The sequence below is a fragment of the Eretmochelys imbricata genome, chromosome 10, assembly GCF_965152235.1.
Source record: "Eretmochelys imbricata isolate rEreImb1 chromosome 10, rEreImb1.hap1, whole genome shotgun sequence".
Classification (NCBI taxonomy): domain Eukaryota; kingdom Metazoa; phylum Chordata; order Testudines; family Cheloniidae; genus Eretmochelys; species Eretmochelys imbricata.
This window is the reverse complement of record NC_135581.1, coordinates 32,134,115-32,161,674: the sequence shown is the minus strand read 5'-3', so window position 1 is coordinate 32,161,674 and position 27,560 is coordinate 32,134,115. Positions and strand designations below refer to the sequence as shown.

General features: G+C 63.3%; 1 protein-coding gene across 2 annotated transcripts; it reads left to right on the top strand.

Annotated features, from left to right (window-relative positions):
• Positions 1-77: 77 nt before the first annotated feature.
• RGS11 (regulator of G protein signaling 11) lies at positions 78-27,560 on the top strand. Of its 2 annotated transcripts, XM_077828386.1 has the most exons (16): positions 78-192; positions 2,157-2,207; positions 5,258-5,364; positions 6,629-6,680; positions 7,275-7,333; positions 7,823-7,899; positions 15,085-15,166; positions 18,367-18,435; positions 21,286-21,315; positions 21,934-21,995; positions 23,090-23,203; positions 23,683-23,798; positions 24,243-24,330; positions 25,405-25,543; positions 26,884-26,966; positions 27,364-27,560. In XM_077828386.1, the coding sequence occupies exons 1-16, from the start codon at positions 96-98 to the stop codon at positions 27,488-27,490; spliced, it is 1,353 nt and encodes a 450-aa protein (XP_077684512.1). In that variant the 5' UTR covers positions 78-95; the 3' UTR covers positions 27,491-27,560. The 2 variants fall into 2 exon arrangements, with proteins under 2 accessions (XP_077684512.1, XP_077684511.1); XM_077828385.1 differs by lacking the exon at positions 6,629-6,680 and having other exon boundaries at positions 96-192; positions 7,256-7,333.

The following is a 27,560-nucleotide window of genomic DNA, read 5'->3' as shown; positions in this document are numbered from 1 at the left end:
TCTTGCAGTTTGCTGGCCGATCCCATGCTGAGCGGGTGGGGGGAGGAGGAGGGCTGCTGTCCCCAAGCTAGCGTCTCAGCTGCTCTCTCCCCCAGATGGAGCATGTGATCGTAAGCATGCAGGATCCCGACATGGGCATCAAGATGAGAAACCAGCGCCTGCTGATAACAGTGATCCCACACGCCATGACTGGTGAGTGCTGCCAGACTTCTGGCCTGCCCCCTCCCTGCACGCAGCTCTCGTGCCCCCGGGGCTGTCAGTCATCTGCCTTGCTATCCCCTCTCCTGCCGTGCCATCCCCTCCACTCTGTCGCCCCCCAGCCCGGCCTGAGCCAGTCAGCCCCGGGCACTGGTGACTCAGCGGGGAGACCCTGCCATTGCTCACTGTGCATCTGCACTGTGCCCTGGATATGAGAGCACAGAGCAGCTGTGAGTGTGTGGGAGTGCTAGGGTAATGAGTGTGCCTTGCACTGCAGCTCCCCCCACTGCCATCCTCTGGGCAAGGGCTCTGAGTGTGTTTGGAGTGGGGGGGTGTTGATGTGATTGCACACTGTGTGAGGCATGGGTGATTGGGGAGGGGAGGTTGTGTGATGTGTGTGGAGTGTGCAAGCACTATGGCATGCGCATGGCACTGTAAGTGCACAGTGTGTGTGTGTGTGTTCAGGCACTGGGGGCTAGCCATGGGTGTGTACACCATGTATATGGTGTGTGTGTGGGAGCACGCACTGTGTGCATGGAGGGGATGCGTGCACCGTGTACGCGATGATCGCTGTGAGTGTTCACTCCATGCATGGTGTGCACTGTGTGGTGATCACTATGGGCACACTCTGTGTGCATGGTGGGGGGCACACACTTTGTATGTGGTGATCACTCTAAGCGCACACTGGTGCCTGGGTCTGTGTGCACGGACTGTGTGTGTGGTGATCACTGTGAGCTCACACTGCGTGCACGGTGGGGGTGTGCACAGTGTGTGGTGATCACTGTGAGCTCACACTGCGTGCACGGTGGGGGTGTGCACAGTGTGTGGTGATCACTGTGAGCTCACACTGCGTGCACGGTGGGGGTGTGCACAGTGTGTGGTGATCACTGTGAGCTCACACTGCGTGCACGGTGGGGGTGTGCACAGTGTGTGGTGATCACTGTGAGCGCACACTGCGTGCACGGTGGGGGTGTGCACAGTGTGTGGTGATCACTGTGAGCTCACACTGCGTGCACGGTGGGGGTGTGCACAGTATGTGGCTGCTCCCAGCCCACTGAGCCGCATCCTGGACCTGAGAGCACAGGCTCCAAGGAGCAGCTCTGGGGGAGGCTGGGGCTTGGAGGCTCCCAGGCAGCTCCGTGTGGGCAGTGGTGCATGGGGCTGAGTGGGGAGCTGGCTCTGGCCGGGCTGGGCCCTGGTGCGCTCACTGCTGCTGGCCTGGCAGGCACAGAAAAGAGCGGCTGGGGCTGGGTGGGGTCCAGCACAGGCAGGGACAAGGAGGCCAGCAGCCCTTCCCCACTCCTATCTGACCCTGACTGCCCCACCCCCACATCACCCCCTGGTCACAACCCCCTTCCTCGCTCCCCGTCCCTCCCTTGGCCCTGACCTCCCGTCAGCCCCGCATCACCCCTCCCCCCTGGCCCTGACTGCCCCATCCCTGCATCACCACTGTCCCCCTGGTCCTGACATCCTCTCACCCCTGTGTTACTCCCCTGTCCCACCCCACCCATGTGTCAGCCCCGCAGCTATGACCCTCCCCGGCCCCCATGTCACCCCCTTGACCTGCCTCCCCACCCTTGCATTACTCCCCTGGCTGTCCCCTTACCCTACCCCCTTGCCACCCCTCCCAGCCCTGATCCCCTCCCCACTCCCGCATCTCTGCCTCTGCCCCACCCCCACCTCACCCCCTGGGCTTGCCCCGCCCCACGCCTGCGTCACCTTTATACACAGGTGTGGGGATTGTGTCAACGCCCCTCACTTCTGACTCGCTGTCCCCTGTGCTTGCAGTTTGGCACCCCCCCCCGAGGACGGGGCACCCCTTACCTCATGGGTGACAGTGCCCGGCTGTGCCAGCACCAGTCCCCGCCCAGCTGTGCTGGCCCAGGGCAGCGCCGCCAGCCGGCCCGGTCTCCTGTCTGAGAGCTCGCCCCCTAATGCCGGGCACTCCTGTCCCCCAGGTAACGACATCGTGGAGTGGCTCATCCAGAAGTACGCCATCTCCGAGGAGGGTGAGTGTCCGTCCACCCCCCCGACAGGCACTGTGCCATTGGTATCAGGCCCCCCACCCCTACAGGACAGGTATTCAGAGACTGTATCCCTGCAGGGGGCGGGGGGCAGATGAGACCCACTCACTTCCTTTGCAGAACTTGTAGACGTGAGCTCTGCCAACTCCCCTACTGGGCCAAGGCAATGCCAGGCCCCGATCTGGCCCCTGTATCGCCAGGCTGCCTCATCAGGATGCTTGCCCAAGCCACCCCCCTCTTCTCCCCATAGAGCCTGGTGTGCTGCCAGGGGCACAGCAGGCATGGGAAAGAGCCTCGCTAGGTCTGCATTAGCCTGCCCCAGGGCTGGCCCAGCCAGGCCTCTCCCGGAGCCTGTGAGATAGGCAGCTCTCCCGGCTGCTGCCGCCGGGTCTGAGCCCCAGAGCGCAGGGAAGGGGCTGCAATGCAGCGGGTGCAGAGGTACAGTTCAACCAGCGTGAAGGCCAAGAATGAGCCACCAAAGTCAGGGTGCTGTGGGGCGACATGGCTCCCATGGCCAGCCTGCCCCAGCCTGTCTGCTGGACCGTCTCCCTGGTGCCCATCCTCAGAGCCTCTGGGACTGCTTAGCTGCGGGCACATTGACCTAAAAGTGGAGCGAGAGAGAGAGATGCCCAGTAACACTCAGTGGACTTAAACTGCAGCCACTTCAGGGGTGGGGTATGATGGCTGCCTGCCTTGTGCAGTGCAGCAGTGAGGCAGGCATGTCCAGGCCAAGATATGCCCCCCCCACCCCCAACTGGGATATGAATCTCTGTTTCCAGCCTGGTGCTGAGGGCACAGAACCGTCCCCGCCAGCATGGTGTGTGGGGCCCATGTTACTGCCGCCATGGGCAGCATCTGCCCCTCAGTGTTTCCCTGGCCTGGCAGTCAGCTCCCCTCCAAGAGAGCCGTGGCTGGGGGCTGCCAATCGGGCCTGGGGCTGGCCCCAGCTCTGAGGAGGGAGTGGGTGCTACGAATCCCGATCTGCAGTCCCATGGCCGCAGTGGTGGGGAGAGATCGTCCAGCAAAGAAAGGATCTGGCCAAAGTGATTTAAACACCTCAGACTGCCTGGCCTCTAGCCCAGCAGACATAGCCAGGGCCTACTTCCCACTGGCTTACCAGGGGGGCGGGGTCATAGCAGGCCCAGTGGGGTTTGATGTCCCCTGACCTCTGTGTGCTGCTTGGCTTTGCCTGCTCAGTGGGATGGGAGCAGCCAGCCGGGTTTATGTTCCCTCCTTCCCCATGGCGCAGGGGGCGAGCCCACACGATGGTGAGCTGTGCTCTGGGCCCAGAGGGAGGGAGCGAGGGTAGACAGTGCTGGGGTTCTGGCACCCAGAGGGACGCCCCCTTTCTCCCCAACCAGGTGTGCGCTGTCCCTGGGACAGGGTTAGGAGCTAATGGGAATGGGCCACTCAGCACCTTGGCCCCCAGCCGCGAGCCGCCAGCGCTGACAGTTTCCGGCCAGCTCCCTGGCAGGCTTTATTTGACCCCACAGCGTTCCTAGGGCCCTGCTCTCTCCTATAACCAGCCCTGCCCCACAAGGGAACTCCTGTTCTGCGTTCCCAGCCCCTGCCTTCCTGTACTCCAGCCTCCCCACATCTGCCAGAGCAGCACAGCCAGCAGGAGGTGGTTCTGGGTTGGTCTGGCTCTCGGGGAGCCGGGCACTCCCCATGTTAGCAGGCAGGGTTCACCCACCCAGCAGCTCCTCATGGCTGCACCACCAGGCAGCTGCCCAGCCAGGCGGGGTCAGAGCTCCCAGCTGCCCTGCTTTGGGGCTGGACCAGGTGCAGTGAAACGCAGAGAGCTGAGTGGGGGACCGTGCACGGCCTGGGCTGTGGTCTGGGCGCAGCTTGGACAGGGGAGAGCCAGCTGCTGCAGAGTCCCCATCTGGGCTGCCCTGCGAGCATTTTGGGCTCCCAGCACCTGGACCCAGCTGGGGACAGTCACCACCACTGCCCCCCAAATGGCCCCGGCTGCTGTGAAAGCTCTGCACCCCGCTACCTGCAAGTCCTTGCCCTGGCCACACTTGGCTGGGTGGCCCCTGCCATGCCTGCGGGAGGGCCTGGTGCAGCTGGCACTCGCCATGGGCAGGGAGCACTTGGACCAGGCATTCCTGGGCAGAGAACACCCCTCTCCCCTGGGCTTGCTGGAGTGGGCTGGTGTGAACGCCATGGGGAGGGGCTGCGTTCTCTTGCTCTGGGAAAGCAGGGACCCTCCTTTATTTCTCTGCTCGGAACCTGCTGCTTTCATCTTTGTGTCTTTGCCCCATTCTTGCCCTTCCCTCTTGTCCTGACCCCGTGCTGGGCTCTGCCCGTCTCCCCTGCTTCACCCCACCCCCTGTTGCACAGCTCTGGGTGGAGCAGGGCCATGGGGCCTGGAGGCCAAGCTGCCTTTGGGACGTGCTCCGCTGGCTGATGAAAGGGACCAGAAACTCTGTCCCCACCTTGCGCGCAGCCTCATAGCCAGCAGGTGGGGCTGTGCTGGGGCTGAATCGTGATGGGCTCTTGCTGGGTTGTGCTGTGGGCTCTGTGCCAGGCTGGGCTCCTCGGGATGGCAGCAGCCCTGGTGCAGGCAGGTCCCATCTGCTCTTCTGGGCCCCTGGGAACCGGCGTGCAGATTGGCATGTTCAGGGCACCATCCTTCCATCCTCTCTCCCGCGCTCAGCCCTGATCGTCTCAACAGCCAAGAGGTCAGGGAGGAGGTGCGGGGCTCTTCTCTGCAATGGCTGTGAGGAGCCCTGCAGAGCAATGCTGGCTAGATACTGCTGATCCCTGGTGACAGGGGCTCTCTGGCTCTCCAGCCAGGCTGGGGGCATGGCTCCAGGGGCAGCCCACCCGGCTCATTAGGTAAGTGGGCTGCACTTGAGCCAGCAGCATGCGCGGGTTTCGCTACACACCTGAAGAAGGATTTCAGGGAAACTGAGGCACCGCGTGGGGATGGAAGAGGCTCTGGTGCAGGTGGGAGGCGCAGGCCCAGCGCGGGGCAGAAGGGAGCTGCCCCCTCTTCTCCTAGCCCCCAGTTACGCTCTCTCCTGCAGAGTCCCTGCATCTCGGCAACCTCCTTGTGAAGCATGGCTACATCTACCCCTTAAAGGACCCCCGCAGCCTGGTGCTCCGGGCCGACGACTCCCCCTACAGGTTCCAGGTAGGCCTGTTCCCAGTGAAGCGCTCGCTCTAGGTTTCTTTATGCCCCCAACATACTGAGCTGTGCCAAGGGCAGGCCCTGCAGAGACTGGGGCTGGCAGCCAGTATGTGCCCGTTGCACCGTCCCTGCAGGGCATGGCATCAGGCTAATGTTACCCACCTAGAGGGTCCTGCCCGGAGCCTAGGCCGTAGCATGGGCACTCTGCTCTATGACTGAATCCAGGGCCCACCCAGCCTGCCTGGCCCTTCTCCTTTATCACACTAGCGGGTCAATCCTAGCTGGACAGGGCTATGTACAGGGTGAGTGAGCCACCTGGGAGCGGGCTCCCTGCCCCCCTCATGTGGGACCTGCCACCTGCCGCCTAGGCTCTGTTCTCACCCCGGGAAGCACCGCCCGAGCCCGGCCCAGCAGCAGCAGCCTCTTGCTGGCCAGTGAGGGCTGTCACACCCCAGCACCCAGGCGGGCGCACTCCCTGCAGGGTTGGGGACAGGGAGTTTAAAGGGGCCCAGCCCAGGTGAGTGCCCTTTGGAGAGGACCAGCCTGAGGAGCATGATGTGTGACAGCACCATGCTCAGTGGGAAGCGGCTGCAGAGCCCTTGTCATGTGGTTTGACAGAGCCCGGCCTGGGGCCTGCGATCGATGCGGGGACCATGGGAGTGAGACCCCAGCTTTAGGGCTGTTCCAGCCTCGTGGGCACTGGACAGGCAGCACCCCTGGGAGCCCCCTGCACTGCTCCATTGTGCCCCTGCAGATGCCCAGGGCTGGGGGCGCTGCAGGAGCAGCTGTGGAGGGAGAGTCTCCCATCCTGGCAGAGACCCCTTTGGCAGGGAGCCCCAGTGAATGTGAGCAGGCACCTTCTGAAATCTCCCAGGATGCACTGCTTCTGAGCACAGCGGGACGCGTCCCCAGAGGCAGGCTGGCGGGCGTGCAGGGAAGTCTGCTGTGCTCTGCCTGTGAGCAGAGGGGCTGCACGACTGGGGCTCACCAGGTTCTGCCCGGCTGGCTGGGTTGTGTCCTGTAGCTGTGGCCAGAGAAGCCCAGCCCGTGGAGAAGGGCTGTCCTGAGGGCATCTGCTCCCACATCTCTGGCCTGGAGCTTTCCCGCAGTTTCCCCAGGAGCCTGGTTGTTGGCGGTGTTGATCTGGCTCATTACCAGACCCATCCCCAGCCCAGTGAGTCCTGGCACAGATCCTTCCCCAGTGGGGCCAGGGCCAGCAACCCACCCTCGCAGCTCCCGCTCAGTGTCTGTCTCTGTCTGTCCACAGACTCCTTATTTCTGGACAAGCTCCAAGTGGCCGGCCACAGAACTGGATTATGGTGGGTGTCGTCTCTCCCTGCCCCACGCAGCGTACAGGCTGCCTGGCTCATCAGGCCTGTCTCCATGGCCAGGTTCTGGCAGCAGCCAGGGTTGCCCTGTGCTCCTTGCCCTCCCTGCTCACCCCCTATCTGCAGGAAACACGGCTCTGGGGTGCAGGCTGCCAGCTGCCATGTGAGCAGGGAAGGCCCCGTCCCAGCGTGGTGTCCATGGGCCCTGTAGTTCCCCAAGCCGGTGCCCCCCCCTCCATTGGGACATGCTGTGTTTGACTCCTGTTCCCCAGAGTCCCATCTGGGGGAGACGTAGCCAGAGCCCAGGGCTGGAGGCCTGGTGTCCTGCCTTCTGATCTTGGCCCTGAGAGCATGGGCAAGCCCCTGACCGTGCCTGATGCCATCCTCCTAGTACAGAGGGGAAAGGGTCTCCCCTGGGGGGGCATGGGCAAAGGGGAACGGGCGCCCAGTAGCATGACTCCTCCTGAGAGATCAAAGCCGAGGCAGTGCCAGGCCCAGGCTGCCAGGGCCACCCAGCTCTGTGGCCATGGGCTCCCCCTCCTCAAGGGCTCCCCACCCTGACACAGCCCTTCTTCCTCGCTGCAGCAATCTACCTGGCAAAGAAGAACATCCGCAAGCAGGGTGACCTGATAGACCACGAGAAGGTATGAGCTCTGCCCATTGCAGTCCATCACAGCCCTGTGGGGCACAGGGATGGGGGGGGAGGGGGGCCAGGAAACTGAGCGTCCGCCCAGGAGAGATGTCAGCAAATCCGAACCCGCTTTAGGTCACAAGTGCAGTGAGTTTGAGCTTAGCCCCTAGTGGACATTTGTCTCACCTGAGCCACTTCTGAGTCTCTCCTTAACACAAGCCCATGTCTGAAATATGGGGGGTTGGGATTAAGGGGCATGGGTGGAGCTGTGGTGGGAGCCCAGGATGGGACAGCAGGGGGCTGTGGACGGTCAGGGAGCAGATGAGGGGAGTCAATGGATTGGGAGTCCTGGTGAGCTTAGGAGGCTGCAGGCAGAGGCAGCGCTGGAGAGCCCTTTGAATTTGGGTTTGGGGGCCCCACACCTCTGCTTGGCATGGGTCCGTCTGGGGAGCCCTGTGGGGGAAGGGCCAGCCCAACTGACTGCCTTTTACACTCGCTTTAGGATAACTACAACCTGCTGCACAAGAGGATCAATCACACCTGGGATTTTGTGGTGATGCAGGCGCGGGAGCAGCTCCGGTGAGTCCCATCCAGTGGACCGAACCCCAGCACTGCAGCATGGCTGGGGGGAGCCCAGGCCCAAGTAGTGCTTTGCCCACCCATGTTGGCTCAGCTGGCATCAGTATGCCCAGGGCTGTGGCAATTTGATGACCTCTGCTGCAGAGTCACGCTGCAAAGTGACCAGTAGGGGGTGCTGTATGTGTTGGGGGCTCGGCACTCACTGGCACCCAGGCCCATCCCCGCGTGGCCTCCCAAAATCATGGGCTCCCCCAGGTCCAAACAGAACCATGAGCACTAATGCCAAGCTGTGTGCCTGTGCCCACTGGCAGTCTGAGCCCATAGGCCAGTCACCCAGTACCTTGGGCAGTCATTAGCACCAGTGCCCGCCTACCCTCTGAGCGGATCATCTCACACCCGCTTTGCCCTAGCGTGAATGGCTGAGCAGGGCGCAGACCCAAGGGAATCTGGCCAGGGTGAGCTGTGTCTGTGAAGCACAGATGATCTGAATTCCAGTGGTTGCATTGTTAACAGTTTCCCTGCTGATCCACCCTTACAAACCTCCTCCCACCCTTCCCAGCTGCCCTCGCCCCCAGCTTCCCCGGGCCTCTTCCACCAGGGAGCCCGTGGGGCCTGGATACTAAGCCGTTGCTGAGTGCTGAGAATGAACCCAGCACAGTGGGGCGGGAAATCCTTCCAGCCGGGCGCTGGTGAGTGACCACCGCAGGGACGCCTGACAGACTGGAAGGGCCTCGGGCCCAGCTAGCGGCTGCTCACGGCCTGGCCAGCTCCCTCCCGCCGCCTCCTGGGGCAGGTGCTGGGAGTGGCTGCTCAGAGGCTGCAGTGTTTCTGCCCTGGTGCCTGGGGGCAGGGCCAGCTGTAGGGGCTTGTCGCCCAGGTCAGTGCCCAACCCAACCACAACCACAGCTTGGCTGAGTGAAGCAGGGACTGGGGTGTCCAAGCACTGGAGCCCAGGGCGGCTCTGCCTGAGCATGGCGTTTGGGAGGAAGGCCGAGGGAGCTGCCAATCTTGGCAGGACAATTATGGAGCCAGGCGGGTGCGTTCAAGCACTGGACATGAGTGCGGGCACCCCTCTGGGCGAGGCAGGGCCTGGAGCTTCCATTGCCCCACATGGGGGAAGGCCAAGGCCTGGCATGATTCTCCTCCCCCCCCTCCCCTGGAGGTGCCAGAAGCCGTCTGCCCTGCTGTGACCATGTGACGCAGCAGGGAGGGCGGAGTGTTGACCTGGGAATGTGCCCTGGGGATGGGAGACCTGCAAGCCTGTAACCTGAGCCAGAAAGGGGAGGGGGAGGTAACACCTCTGCCCAGGAATGTGAAGACAGGCTGCAGGAGAGAGCCTGCTGGGGGGGGGTTTAGTTTCAGTTTGGAGCTGGGTGGAGGAACACAGGGAACCCCAGGGCTGGGGTCTAAGCTCCCTGCTCCCCCAGAAGGACTTGACTGAGGGGTCCTGGGTGTACCCACAAGCTCTGTTTTGGACTGTGTTCCTGTTGTCCAATAAACCTTCTGTTTTACTGACTGGCTGAGAGTCTCAGTGAATCCCTGGAAGAGGGGTGCAGGGCCTGGACTCCCCCACACTCCGTGACAACTGGTGGCAGTGGTGGGATGTCCTGCACCCCGTGAACGGCGCTTCCTGCAGTAAGTGACTGGGGAACAGTAAAACGAAGGGGGATTGACGGGGACCAGGTGTGCTGAAGATTCAGAGAGAGATGGTTTCATGGGGCGGTTAACCCCTGGGAGCGTGTGACCAGAGAGAAGGACTTTTGCAGTAACAGGGTCCCCCGGGGGATCGCAGCGAGCAGTCCCAGGGGCGGAGGAGTCTGCAGCTCGACCCTGGCAAAGAGGTGGTGACCTCAAGAAGGACTGGCACACGAGGGGCTTTTCCTGGAAACCGTAGAAAGCTGCCCGGCCTGCGAGTGGCCAGCAGGGAGATGTACGCTAAACGCCTTAAGAGTGACCTGGTGGAGCTGTGCAGGCAGAGGGGGCTGCGCATCGGGAGGTCCACCAAGGAACAGCTGATTGTCCAGTTGGAGGAGAGGGATCGCTTGGATGACCCGATCCCTGCCCCTGAGGGAAGCCGCCTGGCGGACGCAGCGTGGGCCCTGGGGCCTGACCAGGCTGGGAGGGGTCAGACTGCTGCCCAGGACATCCCGAGACCCTTCCTACCTATGCCTGGGGGAGGGGTTGGGGAAAGCCCAGCGAATACCGAGGGCACCCTAACCCCGGCAGCCAGCAGGGGATCCTCCCGGCGAATCTCCCCATCCCTGGAGCGGAGGCGGCTGGAATGGGAGAGGGAGATGAAAATGAGGGAGCTGGAGGATCATGAAAAACAACATGAGGAGAAACAACGTCAACATGAGGAGAAACAACGTCAACATGAGCAGAAGGAGAAGGAGAGGGAACGTCAGGAGAAGGAGAAACAAAGACAGCATGAACTGGAGCTGGCCAGGCTGAGGAGCAGTGGGGCCCCGGCTGCGGTGAGTGCGGGGGGACCCAAGACTGCAAGGAACTTTGATAAGTGCTTCCTGGCCCAGCGGAAGGAGGGGGAGGACATAGATAGCTTCCTGACGGCCTTTGAGAATGCCTGCGAGCTGCACAGGGTTGACCCTGCAGACAAGCTCCAGTTTCTCACCCCCTTACTGGACCCCAAAGCCGTGGAGGTGTACAGCCGAATGACAGGGCCGGAGGCAGGGGACTACGAACTGTTCAAACAGGCCCTGCTCAGTGAGTTTGGGCTGACCCCCGAGATGTACCGGAGAAGGTTCCGGAGTCAGCGTAAAACGCCTGAGGTCACCTACCTACAACTGGTCAACCGGATGCAGGGGTATGCCCGCAAGTGGACATCTGGGGCCCAAGCTAAAGAGGACCTGCTTGACCTAATTGTACTGGAGCAACTGTATGAACAGTGCCCTTCGACCTGAGGCTGTGGTTGGTGGACAAAAAGCTAGAGAACCCCCAGCACGCAGGGCAGCTGGCCGACGAGTTTGTGAACAGTCGGTCAGCGGGTAGCAGGGAGGAGTCCCAAAAGAACAGGCAGAGGGGCACGATGCAGAGAGAGAGTCACCAGGGGGCCTCCCAGCGGGGAAATGGGGAGAACCCCCTCCAAAGGGGAACGCCTGGCGTCGGGCCCCTCCAGCCCACTCGAGGGGACCAACATGACCTGAGCTGCTATCACTGTGGCCAGAGAGGCCACGTACAGACCCAGTGCCCCGGGCTCAGGGACAAATTGAGCAGACCCAACCTACCCAGGGTTAACTGGGTAGGGACTCAGCTGGACGAGGGGCAGACGACCCAGGCAAGGGGGGCTGCCAGCTTACCACCTGCTCCGGAGGGAAGAGTACCCCAGGCCAGCTCCGCCAGAGGGCTGGAGGCTCTGGACTCAGGGTGCTCGGTTTACAGGGTGGGCGCGGGGCTGTCCCTCCGGAGAGAGTGCCTTGTTCCCCTGGAGGTGGATGGGAGGAAGGTCAATGGATACTGGGATACGGGCGCGGAGGTGACGCTGGCCCGGCCCGAGGTGGTGGCCCCAGATCGGGTGGTGCCCAACACCTACCTGACCCTGACAGGGGTGGGCGGGACCCCATTTAAGGTGCCTGTGGCAAGGGTATACCTGAAATGGGGGGCCAAGGAGGGCCCCAAGGATGTGGGGGTACACCACCATTTGCCCACTGAAGTTTTGATGGGGGGAGACCTAGAGGACTGGCCAAGCAAGCCCCAGACCGCCCTGGTTGTGAGCCGTAGCCAGAGGCACTGCGCCCTGACCTTGGGGAGGGTACCACACTGGAGGCACAGGACCCTATCCTGGTGGGGAGGGAGTGCCGAGGGGCATGGCTCAGAGAGGCTGAGGCCTCAGACCTGGCCACTGGTGGGGAACCGGGCCCCATCCCTTCCCCAGCCGCTGAGTTCCAGGCCAAGTTGAGGAAAGACCCCTCCTTGCGGAAGCTCAGGGACCTGGCTGACCTCAGTGTGGGACGGACCATGAGGAGAGGCTGCCAGGAGAGGTTCCTTTGGGAGAAGGGATTCCTGTACTGAGAATGGGCTCCCATAAGGGAAGTAGAGTCCTGTGGGATCAGGAGGCAGCTGGTGGTCCCCCAGAAGTATCGCCACAAGCTCCTGTACCTGGCCCATGACACCCCCCTCGCAGGGCACCAGGGAATCCGGCACACCCGGCAGAGGTTGCTACAGAACTTTTACTGGCCCTGGGTCTTTACCACGGTCCGGCAGTATTGCCAATCCTGTGACCCCAGTCAGAGGGTGGGGAAGGCCGGGGACAAGGGGAAAGCGGCTTTGAGACCTTTACCCATCATAGAGGAGCCTTTCCAGAAGGTGGCCATGGACATCGTGGGGCCTCTCAGCAAGACGACCCGGTCGGGGAAGAAATACATTCTGGTGGTGGTAGATTTTGCCACCCGCTACCCCGAGGCAGTGCCCTTAGCTTCCATTGAAGCAGACACCGTGGCAGATGCGCTCCTGACCATTTTCAGCCGAGTGGGGTTCCCCAAGGAAGTCTTGATAGACCAAGGCTCCAACTTCATGTCGGCCCTGCTCCGGTGCTTGTGGGAGAAATGTGGGATGAGGCACGACTGGGCCTCAGCTTACCAGCCCCAGTCCAATGGGCTGGTGGAGAGGTTCAATGGGACGCTAAAGATGCTGCTGAAAACCTTTATGAACCAGCACCCGCAGGATTGGGACAAGTACTTACCTCACCTGCTGTTTGCGTACAGGGAGGTGCCCCAGGAGTCTACCGGATTTTCGCCTTTCAAACTGTTATATGGAAGGAGGGTGAGGGGCCCCCTGGAACTGATGAGAGACGAATGGGAGGGGAAGGCCACTCCCGATGGAGTGTCAGTGGTGGAGTATGTTCTGATCTTCTGAGAGAGACTGGCTGAACTCATGGGCCTGGCCAGGGAGAATCTGGCCAGAGCCCAGAGGAAGCAGAAGGTCTGGTATGACTGCACGGCGCGGGCCCGTGCCTACGCCACCGGGGATCAGGTGATGGTTCTCATCCCTGTGAGAAAGAACAAACTACAGGCCGCCTGGGAGGGCCCTTTCAAGGTTGTCAAGCAGCTCAATGAGGTAAACTATGTGGTGGAGCTGTCGAACCGGGCGCACCACCACCGGGTGTACCATGTGAATATGATGAAGCCATATTATGCCAGGGGGAATGTGGTGTTGGCCGTGTGTGGACAGTGGGAGGAGCAGGGAGATGACCCTTTAGTAGATCTATTCCCTGGGACCAGAGCTGGTTCCCCCCTGGAAACAATTCCCCTCTCGGATCAGCTAACCCCTGCCCAGCAAGCTGAGGTCAGGGGGGTGCTGCATCCGTACCAACAGCTGTTTTCCAACCAGCCTGGACGCACTAATCTGACTAATGCAGACAGGGTCGCACCCGCCGATAAGATGCTCCCCCTTCCGAGTCACAGGGAAAACTGCTCAGGACCTGGAAAGAGAGGTCCGGGACATGCTGGCTCTGGGGGTGATCCAGCCATCTGCCAGCCCTTGGGCCTCGCCGGTGGTGCTGGTCCCCAAAAAGGATGGGTCGGTCCGGTTCTGTGTGGACTATAGGAAGCTCAATGCCATCACTGTATCAGATGCCTACCCCATGCCCAGACCGGACGAGCTCCTAGACAAGCTGGGAGGAGCTCGGTACCTTACCACCATGGACCTTACAAAGGGCTACTGGCAAGTGCCGCTGGATGCAGAGGCTCGGCTGAAATCGGCCTTTATCACCCCTCTGGGGCTCTATGAGTTCCTGACCCTGCCTTTCGGCCTCAAGGGAGCACCGGCCACCTTCCAGCGCCTAGTGGACCAGCTACTGAGGGGGATGGAGAGTTTTGCCGTGGCGTATATTGATGACATCTGTGTCTTTAGCCAGACCTGGGAGGACCACGTGTCCCAGGTTAGCCAAGTGCTGGACCGACTCCAGGGGGCTCGGCTGACTGTAAAAGCGGAGAAGTGCAAGGTGGGGATGGCTGAAGTATCTTTCCTGGGCCATCGGGTGGGGAGCGGCCGCCTAAAGCCGGAACCAGCCAAGGTGGAGGTGATCAGAGACTGGCCCGCTCCCCACACCAAAAAGCAGGTCCAAGCCTTTATTGGGATGGCAGGATACTACCGAAGATTTGTGCCCCACTTTAGCGCCATAGCCACCCCCATCACGGAGCTATGCAAGAAGGGGAAGCCAGATAAGGTGGTCTGGACCGAGCAGTGCCAGGAGGCTTTCCGGGCGCTGCAGAAGGCTCTGGTCAGTGGCCCAGTTCTGGCAAACCCAGACTTTGACAAGCCCTTTGTGGTGTTCACCGATGCCTCAGACACAGGACTGGGGGTGGTGTTAATGCAGGAGGATGAAAAGGGGGAGAGACACCCCATCCTGTACCTGAGCAAGAAGTTGCTACCCCGGGAGCAACACTATGCGGCCATCGAGAAGGAGTGCATGGCCATGGTGTGGGCCCTCAAGAAACTAGAGCCCTATCTCTTCGGGCGACACTTCACCATCTACACCGACCACTGTCCCCTGACCTGTCTGCACCAGATGAAAGGAGCCAACGCCAAGCTCCTGAGATGGAGCCTGCTCCTGCAGGATTACGACATGGACGTGGTCCACGTGAAGGGAAGTGCCAACCTGATAGCGGATGCGCTGTCCCAGAGAGGTGGCCCCGAACTTCCCCAGGTCACTGGTCAGCGTGACCCCGCTCAGTTCAGTCTCAAAGGGGGGAGAGATGTGACGATGTGACGCAGCAGGGAGGGGGGAGTGTTGACCTGGGAATGTGCCCTGGGGATGAGAGACCTGAGAGCCTGTAACCTGAGCCAGGAGAGGGAGGGGGAGGTAACACCTCTGCCCAGGAATGTGAAGACAGGCTGCAGGAGAGAGCCTGCTGGGGGGGGTTTTAGTTTCAGTTTGGAGCTGGGTGGAGGAACACAGGGAACCCCAGGGCTGGGGTCTAAGCTCCCTGCTCCCCCAGAAGGACTTGACTGAGGGGTCCTGGGTGTACCCACAAGCTCTGTTTTGGACTGTGTTCCTGTTGTCCAACAAACCTTCTGTTTTACTGACTGGCTGAGAGTCTCAGTGAATCCCTGGAAGAGGGGTGCAGGGCCTGGACTCCCCCACACTCCGTGACACCTGCTGGCTAAGGGGTTGGTGTGAGCGGCTGCCCCTGGCAACGCCGTGCTCTGATGCTACCCTTCTATTGACAGGGCAGCCAAGCAGCGACGGAAGGGGGATCGTATCGTCATAGACTGCCAGGAGCAGGCCTACTGGCTGGTCAACAGGCCCCCGGTAAGGCCATGCCGGCCCAGAGCCCTGGGGCCCCTCGTAGCAGGAGGGTGCACGCCTTGGTGGGGCTGCTGGGGAGCCCTGAGGGTGGCAGGAGGACCCATGAGGTGGGGTGAGGTGCACTGGCAGGGTGGGATCCCCGGTTGTGGAGGGGCAAGGTGCGCCAGCGGGATGGGACCCCCGGGGTAAGGTGATGGGACAGGACCCCCAGGGTGGGGCAGGGTAAGGCATTCCAGCAGGGCGGGATCCCTGGTATGGTGTGTGGGGTGGGGTGAGGCGTGCCAGCAGGGCAGGACCTGCAGGGCAGGGCAGAGGGGCGGGACCCTCAGGGTGGGGCCCACAGGGTAGGGTGGCAGGGCAGGACTCCTGGGGTAGGGTGGTGGAGTGGGGCAGGGCGAGGTGAGGTGTGCCGGCAGGGCAGAACCCTCAGAACAGAGCAGGGCAGTGGAGCAGGACCCCCAGGGTGGGCCCTCAGGGTGGAACAGAGGGTGGGGCGGGACCCCCTGGGGTGGGATGGGACCCCAGGGCAGAGCAGAAGACAGGGTGGGTCATGATGGTGGGGCAAAGCCCCTGGGGTGGAGCAGGGCAGGGACGGGGTGCGCTGGCAGGGTGGGACCCCCGAGATGGGACAGTGGGGCAGGACCCCTGGGTGGGTCGGGGCATGCTGGTTGGGCAGAGCCCCTGGGGAGGAGTGGGGTGAGACATGGCTGGCCGGGCAACCCCCCGGAGGTGGGGCATGGCCAGCCTTGTGTGGTGGGGTGACAGCTGCATTCCAGTCCCTTCTCCAGCCATGGGACAGGCACACCACACCTGCCTCACTGCCACAGCCGCCCTGAGTGCCATCCGTGCTGGGCATGAGCCCCGCACGTCCCCTGCAGGGAAAGGAGCTGGGCCATAGCAGAGCTGAGGGCAGACATCTGCAGAGGCTGGGCGGGGCGGTGAGGGGGAATTCTCAGGGACCCTGGCATCCGGCCCCTGGGACTCAGCCTCCCAGCCTGTCGGAGTCAGCCTGGCTGAGACAGGGGCCCTGCGGAGCCCACCTTGGGGGCAGGGGGTTGTCTCATCATTGCCTGTGCTGGCAGCTCAGAGGCCCACTGAGGCCTCCCTCCATGAGACCTCCGGGGAGCCCCATCTGTCCCGACCCCCACAGGGTCAGGTGCTGGCTCCAGGCAGTGAGTGACGAGCCTAGAGGCCACCCGCCTGCCCTGGTGCCGCCTGCTGGCAGCGACTGCCCCAGCTAGGCGTGCATCAGCCCCTCCCCTCCCCGCCCACCAGAGGGCACTGGCTTTCTGGGCAGCCCTCCAGTGCTCTGAGGGGCACCCAGCCTGGTACCACAGAGCCCTGGAAGGGGGTGGCCGTCCCTCCCCTGGCAGGGCTTAACCCCTGTGTCTTGGTGTGATGAGGCTGCAACTCACCAGGGCATGGGCAGCAGCTGGGGGCTGGCGCAGGGAGGAGAGCCCTCAATGGCAGGGAAGCTGGGGCTGCTCCCCCCACTCCGTGCTGGCTGGTTCCGAGCACCTCACTCCACTAATCCCGCACCCCCACAGAGCTCAGCACCGCAGAGGGTGGGTCTCCTCTCCCCAGCCGTGCAGCACAGCGGGGCACACACAGCCCTGTGCCAGCTCCCTGCAGCTCTGCCCAGGAGCGCAGCTCCCCTCTCAACCCCCCAGGCCAGCTGCCCCCATGCCCGACCTGGCGCGCTCTCCCAGAGGACGGGTGCAAGCAGCACTCAGAGCATTAGCGCCGGCTCACAGGAGCGGGCCACAACAGCTGGCGTTAAATCCTCTGCCTTCCCTTTAGTCTAATGCCAGTCACCGCCTGCTGCTATGGGGGCTGGGCAGGCAGACGGGGCCTTGCAGTTCCTGGGGGATCTCCCAGCTCAGGGGCTGGGCTCTGTGGCAGGATTGCTGTTTTGCCCTGCGCCCGGGTCTTCCCTGCTGGAGGGGCCGGGTGAGGGGAAGTAAGGGGAGCGCAGGGCCCGTCCGGAGCGCGTCGGGGCAGCAGCACCCAAGGCCACCTGTCGTCCAAACGTCCCACATGCAGGGAGCGCTGATTTCCCGCCCCAGGCAGCTCCAGGATAGCTAGTGTCCTCGGGACTGCAGGACCGGGCCCAGGCTGCAGCCCCCCAGGGATCCATGGGGCCAAGCTGCAGCGGGCTTCTTGAGGGGCTCTTTCTGTGATGGAGAGCTACCCCCTGGGGAACTGGGCTGAACCAGAGAGTGCTGAGCCTGCTGCCATGTGTGTCTGGCTGTGCCCTGCTCCCAACTCTGCCCTCCGTGGCTGCACCTGCTGGCAGAGCCCGGGCCCCAGACTGGGCAGCCCTGCTCGAGACGCCCGTCCGGCCGCAGGGGGTGCCCCAGCCTGGGGGTACTGTTGAAAATCGGACTGCGTGTTTGCTGGCTGGTGTGGGTCTGACTGCACAAGACCTGGAGCTTTCCAGCCCCTTTCCTGGCAGTGACCCTGGGACCATGGCAGGATTATCCCAGCATGCTTAGCCTGGGCTACCGCATCTCCAGGCAGAAGCTAGCCCTGATACCCTGCTTGGCAGCACAAAGAGCTGGCCTTGGGGCCCTGCCGCCAGCCCGAGGGCCGAGCGTGGCTTGGGGGTTGAACGGAGGGCCCTGCTCTGCGTTGACTCTGGTACCTGGGCCCATGGGGAACAGGTGGAGAAGAGAGCTGCCTGTAGTACAGGGGTCCTGTGTAGCCACATGTGCCCGGGGACCTGGGCATGGGGCCCTGTGCCCCTGGGAGCCCTGAGGCTGGCATGGAAAGTGCTAAGGGGTGACCACGCCCAGTGTGGTGTGAACTTTCCCCCAAGCGGGAGCCCCCAGTCCTCCCCCCACCCCCCAGTAGACCATTCGCAGCCCGATGGGCTGACGAGCTCACCCCGTCGCTCAGCATCCCCCAGCTCTAGAGCCCCTGCATAGCCCCTCGGGCCCTGCCAGCCCCTGCTGCAGCTCCCCGAGGTGCGTGTTAAGTTGGTGTCAGTGTGCCGAGCCCCAGGCACTGCACCGGTCCCATGAGGTCAGGTCTAGGTGGATTGGCGCTCCCTGTGCCAGGATTTCAGAGCTGAGGTAGGTTCTCTGCACAAGAGTCCTGGCGGCCGATGCCAGAGGGGTGACGGGATGGGCACTGGATGCGAGCTACGGGGACTGGGGAAGGCAGTCAGTGGGGTCCTGACCTCATTTTCTCTCCTCTGGCAGCCGGGAGCCCTGAACGTGATGGAGCATGGGCCGGAGCGGAGGAATTGCCACATCAGCCGGGTGCAGCTGGTGAGTGTCCTGTCAGGGTGTGCACCTCCCTCCCTCCCTCTTGCTGGGACAGGAGCTCTGTGCCAGCCACACCCTGCCCTGGGGCCAGCCAAGGGCTGTTCCCCACTGCCCATTTGCCAGGGCACTTGTGCAGGGGCACAGTGCTCCCAGCAGACTGCCACAGGCTGCTGTCGGGCCTGTCTGAGAAGCTGCTTAGCTCTTCCCAGTCCGACTAGGTAAAGACTGGCCCAGCCAGGGCTGCTTCCCTTGGGCTCCCACGTGCTTCCCTAGCCCGGCCCGGCGGAGTCCCACAGCCACGTGGAACAGACGTGGAGCCAGGTCTGGGAGCCTCCCAGAGCCCACGGGCAGCTCCTCATGCTCAGAGGTTCACACAGCTCAAGGCCAGAAGCGCCCATTAGACCACCCAGTCCAGACCTGCCCAGGGACTTCAGCTCTCGCCAGCGGGACCACGGTGCACCAGTGCCTGAAAACTGGTTACGTGAGACGTGCCCAGATGGGCCCCAAGCTGGAAACCCCCCAAAGTCCCTGCCAATCTGCGCTGGGGGAAATTCCTTCCCGCCGCCCCCGCCCCCACATCTGGGGATCAGAGCACAGCGGCCAGGTGTCAAGGACGGAGGGTTTTCTGTCCCACCCCGAGCCCGCTGGCCCGTCCCCAGCTGGGACCCATCTCTGACGCTTCAGAGAAAGCGAAACTCTCCCCGCTGACTGGTGCGGCCACTGGCCGTGGCCCTGAAGCACGAGAGCAGCGCGCAACCATTCTCCTAACCCAGAGCTGGGGGAGGCGATGCTGGCTCTCCTGTCCTCAGGATGGCCCCCAGCATCGCCTCGGCCCGCTGGTAGCTATGGGTGCACCTGAGCCCCCAGGGCATGATCTTGTCTGTGCCCAGCCCCAGTCACTGCAAACTCCAGTCAGGTCACTGCTGCTCTCACCCTGGGCCCCTCAGCATCACCGGGTTGCTTGGGATTAGTCCCCAGGTGTATTAACATCTCTTTACCAGCTGTTCCCCACCCTGTCTCTGATCTCTCCCCTCCCTGTGTGTGGAGTTCGTCCTCCCCGCTGTGGGCACCACCTGCTCACTAATCCCCCAGCGCTGCTAAGGGCTGGGAATCCACAGTGGGCTGGGCCCCGCAGATCTGCTGGGGAGACAAGAGCCCTGAGGGCCAGGCCTCCCCCAGCTCCCCTAGCTCGCATCCAGTGCCCGCCCTGCCAGCCCTCTGGCCCTGATGCTCCCTGTGCACCATTGCCAGGCTATCCAGTGAATACAAATCTGCTCTGCCAGCGCCTGACCCAGCCAGCCACTCCCTGGCCATGCCAGCTGCTTTGGGTGACAGGCTGGGCCTGGTGCTCCTGGGCTGTCTGTCCTAGCGTGACCTGCCCGATGCCTGCCAGCTCTGGGCACCCTCTCCTCACCTCCCCAGCGGCCACAGAGAGCTGCCACGGCAATTGTTCAGAGCCCTGGCAGGAGAGCCAGCCGCCGTCCTCGGGGAGCAATGTCAGCAGGTGCCGAGAGGCGCAAAGAGTCCCAGTGGCTGCCCCGTGGGCACTGCATGGAGTTCCCGGCCTGGCCAGAGCCCTTGCTGCAGTGAGCCGTGGGCCTGGCCTCTAGCCAAGCCAGCCCTGGGATGGGGGCCGAGCGCCATCAGAGCCATGGCTGGCCTCGGGGGGGTTTGTCACTCAGCGGCTATTGGTGCCCCGTCCTGTGTGTCGTGGTGTCACTAACGCAGCCCCCGGGGGCTCCTCTCCTCTCCTGTCCGTCTGTCGTGCCGGCTCCTTACTAACTGCTTGGCTTTGTTTCTCTTCTCTTCTCCTGTCTCGTGCCTCGTCTTCTGTCCAAGTAAGTGTTCCTAACCCAGAGCTGCCCACGACGGGGCCTGTGTGATGGGCCGGGCTGCACAGGGCTAGGGGGTGCACACAGTTAGAGCAGGGCACTGGGAGACAGGACTCCTGGGTTCTATTCCAGGCTCCCCCATTTACTGATGTGTGAGCGTGGGCTGGGCTGGTGACCGTGCCTCCTGGGTGGCGTGGAAGGAGGCCGTGGGGAGGGGCAGTGCTCTCTTGTGGCTGGAACAGGGCTCTGGGCCATCCCGGATCCCCATCTCCCACCCCGAGCATGGGGCTGGGCAGCACCAGGGGCTGCAGCTCTGGGGTTTGTGCTGGCAGTCGCACAGCAGGGCGCCGCACCCTCTCAGCTGGCACTGTGCAGTTGTGCCATCCTTTCCGGCCAGCTGGTGGCTGCACGGCCCAGCATGCCAGGGCATCGCCCTCCACTTCCCCCTGGCTGCCTGGCTCCCCGCTCTCTTGGACACCCGCCTGGTATGGTACCAGGCAGCTCTGTGCCAGTGCTGGCCCCTGACCCCTCCCCTCCTGTGCGGTGAGGAGCTGCCTGCTGGGGGATGGGTACCCATGTGTGCTGGGGGCATTTGCAGGTGCCCATCACCCTGGTGTTGGGTTCATGGCTGAGCAGCTTGCTGCTTTCCCTTCTCCCCTGCTGGGAGTATGGGCGACTGGAATCCTGCTGCTGTTCCCCCGGGGCTCTGGCCTGTGCCCTGCGCTGGCCCTGGCCCAGCTGGAGTGGGGGGCCCCATGCAGTGTGGCTGCCCCAGTGGGCAGAGCAAAGCGCCCTCCAGAGCCTGCCCAACGCCCATAGCCCCAGTCTGGCTGGGCTGGGATGCAGCTGGGAGTGCCATGGGCATGCGGTTGGCATGGCTCAAGGCGGGCTAGCAGCCAAGCCTGGAGATGCTGGGGTGAACCCTCTGTGGGCAGGGCTGGCACGGCTGAGCTCTTGGCTCGCAGCAGGCCTTTCTGGGGGCTCGGCTGGGTGCTCACACTCCTCTGTCGGTCTCTTTCAGCCCGAGAACACGGATTACTACAAGCGGGAGGTGAGTGCGAGGCTGGTGCCGGCCCAGTCGCACGCTGGACAGTGGATGGGCAGGCTGCTCCCTAGAGCCTTGGCTCTCGGACTGTGCAGAGCCTCCCAGGGAGCTAAGGGAGCCAGGCAGAGGGGAGGCTGCTGATGGCCCATGGCTCGTCCAGCCAGGCCCGCAGGGAGCCTGGTGGAAGGGAGGCTGCTGATGGCCCGTGGCTCGCCCAGCCAGGCCTGTGGGTTTCCTGACATGATCGTGACCCTGCTGGAAACCCCACAGCGATGGCTGAGCCAGTGCTACTGCATGGGACTGTGTTGGCCGTGCCAGGGCTGAGGGGCATGTGTAGAGTGGGTGGGCCACGCCCATGGCTGTGCCCTGTATCCCGCCCTACCAGGAGCAGGGGAAGCGTTGCTAAATCTGTCCAGAAAGGGCTGAGGAGTGGGGAGGTTTGGGCCTCAGGCACCCCGGGCTTGGCTCAGGCTCTCGCTGTTTCCCCATGGCCTGGCAGGGAGCGTGGGGGTAGGTAACAGCCGGAGCAGCTCCTGTCCCTCCAGGATTTGTGCCCTGCTTCTCGGGCTGGCCGGGCACTGCTGTTCTCTCCTCAACCCCACTCCTCTCTGCGCCCGCACCCAGATCGAGTGCTGCCGAAAGGCCATGGGCAGGACCCGCGTGAAGTCCTCCATTTGCCTGGAGGGGTAAGTTGCCATCCCCAGGTGGGGGGTGGGGCAGGCCCCGGGGAGCCTCAGTGGCATTTCCATCCCCGTCCCTGGGCACAGGGCTGAGCCACTCATGCAAACACCTTGTAGCTGCCCCTGGCTCTGGGGGAGGGGGTGTAGACAGCTCCACTCACACCTAATAACGCTAGGCTCTCCCCTCAGCTGTTGGTGCCCAGTGGGAGCCACACCTACTCGATGTGACTCCCTTTTCCAGCAGGGGGCGCTACTAGGATATTAGCATCCCAGGCCCAGAGCCCCACTGGGTTTAGCTAGTGGGATTTTTATTCCAGGGCTGGAGCTACACCCAGCTCTGCTGGTCCCCCTCAATCCTGACCTGCAGCCCCTGCTATCCCAGCCCTGGGGCTCCCTCCACCCCCCAGCTCTGCCGGTGCCCCTCAATCCTGACCCACAGCCCCTGCTAGACCAGTCCTGGGCCCCCAAAAGTGGCAGTGTCCATATTTCAGCATTACACTGCAGCCTCTTGTGGCTGGTGCTTGTGTGACCCTCACAGACAGAAGCTGACTCTGTGCTGGCCCCTGGCCCTGCTGCTTGTGGGGGTGACATAGTGCTTGCAGAAACAGGGAGCCCCTCTAGGAATCGCCCTGGGGCCAGGCCCTGGGGCCAGGCCCTATGCCCAGGGCTGATGCAGAGCAGTGCAGCGGGCCGTGGGGCTGGGAAGGGCTTTGACAGAATCTGTGCAGCATGACACACACCCCAAGGCCTGGCTGGAGCCCTGGCTCTGAGCCATGTCCCATCCTTAGGGTTTGCTGGGAACCAGCAGCAGGCTGGGCATCCGGGAGTGCTTCCCAGAGAGCGCCCGGGCAGCAGGGGAAAGCAAGCCTATGGCCTCGGAGACCAGCCCTTCCTGGGCCTGCCAAGGCGCCAGGCTCTACCTGTCCATCTATCTGTTGGGGGGCACTGGCAGGACATGTGGGACAGAGCAGCAGCAATGCCTGCTCCCCAGTGCTGCTTGGCACAGCTCCCAGGTCCACCGGCCCCACGCTGGACCTGTCTGCTGGGCGGAGGCCATGCGGAGAGCCCAGCCGTGCTCACCATCACTCCTCCCTTGGCAGGTACATCAAATTCAACGAGCAGTACGTGCCCCACGATCCCATCATGTCGGGCTGCCTGCCCAGTAACCCCTGGATCACGGACGACACCACGTACTGGGCCATGAACGCCCCCACGTAAGCGTCCGGGGCAGGGGGCAGCACAGGCCGCAGTGTGGGGATCCAGCCTGTGGCTGGTTCCTCCCCAGCACTGGGGCTGGCAGGGGCCGGAAGAATATCAGTGTGCTGCAGGCAGTGGGCACTGGGTTCCCGGACCCCTCAGTCGTTGCCCCATTGCCATGTGCTGTGGGGAGGGTCACTGATCAACGCTGGCCCAGGGGGCCTGCTTGGAGACCTTGCCATGCCACTGGGGGACACTGTGAACCCAGGCACCATGACAGGCAGGCTGGGCCCAGCCTGGTGCTGCCATGGTCCTGGGGGTGCTGCTAAGCCTGAGCTAGTGGGGACTCTCCAGACGGGGAGGTGTGGGCCTGGTTCAGGATGAGGGGCTGGGGCCCCAGCTCAGGGCCGAACTCCTTGGGGCTCCCTCAAGCCTGTCTCAGGGCGGGGGTCAGTGGCAGCAGGAGCCCCCGTGACCTCGGTTCCCTCCCCCGCAGGGTGACAACGCCGACCAAGCTGCGCGTGGAGCGCTGGGGCTTCAGCTTCAGTGAGCTGCTGGGTGACACGCTGGGCCGCAGGCAGCTGTTGGAGTTCCTCAAGAAGGAGTTCAGCGGTGAGCGACCTACCCTGCCCGGTTGGCTTCGGCCAACGATGCCAGGCTGGGGCTGGCTCCTCCCTCCTGCTCAACGGGGCCCTGCTGGCAGGAGGAGCCATTTGCCGGGGTTGGCTGAGGCACCTGGGATTGCGGCCCCTCCTGTGGGGTAGCTCCAGGGAGAGCCCCTCCAGTGCCATGGGTACAGGACTCCAGCCACGGCTCAAGCACCTGCTGGGCTTACAGGGGTCCAGGGGCTGGTACGGCCGGCAGCAGAGCGCCCGGCAGGGATCCTCCTTCACATGGCTCCTCTGCACGTGGCCCCCACAGGGGTTGTATCTTCCCCGTCCTTCGCTCACCAGCGATGCATGGGCACCTGTGCCCTGCGGGGCCCAGCTGGAGCGTGAGCCGCATGGCTGGGCTGCTCCCTGCTCTGTGCTGCCAACAGCGTCTCTCTCCCGCCAGCCGAGAACCTGAGTTTCTGGGAGGCGTGTGAGGAGCTGCGCTACGGGGAGCAGGCCCGCATCGCCGACACCGTGGAGTCCATCTATCAGTGAGTGCCCGGCCGTGGCCCCACTGCACCACGCCCCACATGTGCTCCCTGCTGTACCCACACTGCCCACATCATAGACTTCATCTATCTGGGAGTGCCCTGCTGAGCCCCCATCACACCCCCGCCATGCCCCCACTGTGCCCAGCCTCCACTACACCCCCACCGTGCCAAGCCCCTGCCACAGCGATCCCCTACTACACTCCTGCTGTGCCCCACCACACCCCCAACTCACAGAGCCCCACCGCCCTGAGACCCCACTGCACCGAGCCCCTGCCACACCCCCACCGTGCCAAGCCCCTGCCACAGCGATCCCCTACTACACTCCTGCTGTGCCCCACCACACCCCCAACTCACAGAGCCCCACCGCCCTGAGACCCCACTGCACCGAGCCCCCGCCACACCCCCACCATGCCAAGCCCCCACATGCTCCCTCTGTGCTTGCATCGTGGACTCCATCTATCTCAGTGCCCTGTCCCATGCTCTGTCCCCCACTTGACCCCACACGTCAAGCCAGAGGGGGGCGGTGTGTGGTCCCCTCTGCAAGGCATTAGAGCCCAATGGGGCCTATACGTCGGAGTCCCCCGGGGCAGCTCTTTCCTGTGGCTCCGAGCACAGTGCGGAGCATGGTTCTGGAGAGCTGGCACCTCCTGGGGGAGGGGTGCATACCAGCCCTAGACACGCAGGAGAGCCTGGGGGCGGATGTGCCAGTCCCAGACATGCAGGAGAGGCTGGGGGGAGGTGTCAGTCCCAGATGCACAGGAGGGGCACAGGGCATGTGGGGAGGCGGGGGTGGGGGTGGGGCTTGGCTGATCTGGGGACCTGGGAACCTGTAGGGGACTCCTCCAACTTCTCTCTAGCTGCCGACCCCCAACCTGAGCTGACCTGGTGGGTGCCCTGATAGAGCTGTGTGGATGGGGCTCGGGGTGGGGTCTGAGCCCATGGCCTCTGCCCCTCGAACCCGCAGGGGGAGCCCCCTGGCCATTGCCCCTGCGGTGCCCTTGCTGGGAGCCCAGGAGCACTCCGCATGGCCCTGAGCCAGCCCTGCTCAGGCTGGGTGTGTGCCCTGCTCCCCAGGCAGTTCCTGGCCCCCGGCGCCACCCGCTGGGTGAACATCGACAGCAAGACCATGGAGAGGACCCTGGAGGGCATCAAGACGCCACATCGCTACGTGATGGATGATGCCCAGATGCACATCTACATGCTGATGAAGAAGGTGGGGGCCTGGGCCCTGCCCCCACACCTGCCCCTCCCCTGGGCACTGGCACCTCCTCCTCAGCTTCAGCTGCCCCAGGTTACCCACGGGGCTGGGAGAGCCCTGGGCACTGGGCTGCAGCTTTACCAGCCCGAGCGGGAGCATGGGCAGAGTGGGGGTGGACATAAGAACATAGGAACGGCTATACTGGGTCAGACCAAAGGTCCATCCGGCCCAGTATCCTGTCTACCGACAGTGGCCAATGCCAGGTGCCCCAGAGGGAGTGAACTTAACAGGTAATGATCAAGTGATCGCTCTCCTGCCATCCATCTCCACCCTCTGACAGACAGAGGCTAGGGACACCATTCCTTACCCATCCTGGCTAATAGCCATTCATGGACTTAACCTCCATGAATTTATCCAGTGCTCCTTTTTTTTCTTTTTTTTTTGGTCCTGCTTGGAGGATGGGGGGGAAGGGCATTCTCCAGGGCAAGCTGGTCAGTGTGGTGGTGGCTGAGGAGCAGGGGATGGGCCGTGGGGCAGGCTGGTCACTGAGAAGTGGGGGAGGGTGTCACGGAGTCCCTGGGCGATGCTCTGGAACTGCTCCCCATGAAGCCAGTCAGGACTCTGGGGCAGTCACCTTCCTGTGAGCAGCCTGTCTCCAGGGCACACAGCTCACACAGCTTCCACCTTCCTGGGTCTGACCTCGGAGCATTCGGCATCCTCTGCCCCTCCGTGCGCTTCCCACAGCGACTCCGCTCAGGCGGGGCTCCTGGGGAAGCCAGAGGGTCCTGCCCCCCAACTCCTCAGTCAGGCATGACTCTCAGCCAGCCAGTAAAACAAAGGTTTATCAGACGACAGGAACATGGTCTAAAACAGAGCTTGTAGGTGCAGAGAGCAGGACCCCTCAGCTGGGTCCATTTTGGGGGGCAGTGAGCCAGACAACCACATCTGCCCTTCACTCCATGTCTCCAGCCAGCCCCAAACTGAAACTACCTCCAGCCCCACCTTTTCCCGGGCCAGGAGGTCACCTGATTCCTTTGTTCGCCAACCCTTTAGCTCTCACCTCGCAGGGGGGAAGGGCTAGGACATCAGTTGCCAGGAAACAGCGTGTTGGCCACTGTCTGTGTCCAGACCCCTGCACCTCTAGGGCTCTGCAATGATCATACACCCTTATCCCACCACCTAGATACTTAAGAACTGCCTTGGGGAAACTGAGGCACCCCCAGGCTGGTCACTGAGGAGTGGGGGAGGGGTCGTGGGGAGGGCTGGTTGCTGGGAGGGAGAAGAGCAGTGAGGAGGCCAGTAGTTGGGCTGGCCTGGGGCTCATCCCCCCTCCTCATGCTTTGCACTGCCCCCAGGACTCGTACCCACGCTTCCTCAAGTCGGAGCTGTACCGCAGCCTGCTGGCAGAAGCCATCGTGCCCCCAGAGACCAAGAAACGGTGAGTGGGGCCCAGGCAGCCAGAGGACACAGGGTGCCCAGCCTAGGCCTGCAGGATGAGCAGGGGAGAGGCCAGGGGCTTGCTGGTGCAGAGCTGGTCCAGGCCCCCTAACAGTGCCCCGCCCTCCCTGGTGCCAGCCCTACTTGGCTCTTCCCCCTCCCGCTTGTGCCAAGCTCGCTCAGCACTGCCCCGTCCCAGGCACTAACCCACCCCAGGTGCTCACTCACCCCTGGGTGCTAATCTCGCCCCGGACGCTAACCCCACCCCACGCTGTCCCCACTCCTGGCACTAAACGCATCCCACATAGCCCCCGTCCGGGTGCTGACCTCACCCTGGATGCTAACTCTGCCCTTCACTGCCCAAGCCCTGGGCACTGACCTGTGGCTCTCTCTGGCAGGGTTTTCCCATTCATGAGGAAGCAGCGTCACTCCAGCCCCAGCCCAGCGCTGCTGCTGCCCACGGGGGAGTCGGAGGCGAAGGCCGAGGATCAGAGCAAGGCGGTTGCTGTCCCCATGGAGAGCTAGGATCCCCTCACCTGCCACCTGCCCCCACCCACTCCAGGCTGAGCGTTCTGCACTGACGGGGGGCAGGGGT

Excerpts from the sequence above, each read along its gene's own strand:
- RGS11 (XM_077828386.1), top strand. The coding sequence starts at position 96 with ATGGAGCATGTGATCGTAAGCATGCAGGATCCCGACATGGGCATCAAG. Across the intron at positions 15,167-18,366 it reads GGCTGGTCAACAGGCCCCCG|CCGGGAGCCCTGAACGTGAT; the intron begins GTAAGGCCATGC and ends CTCCTCTGGCAG. Across the intron at positions 26,967-27,363 it reads CCCCCAGAGACCAAGAAACG|GGTTTTCCCATTCATGAGGA; the intron begins GTGAGTGGGGCC and ends TCTCTCTGGCAG.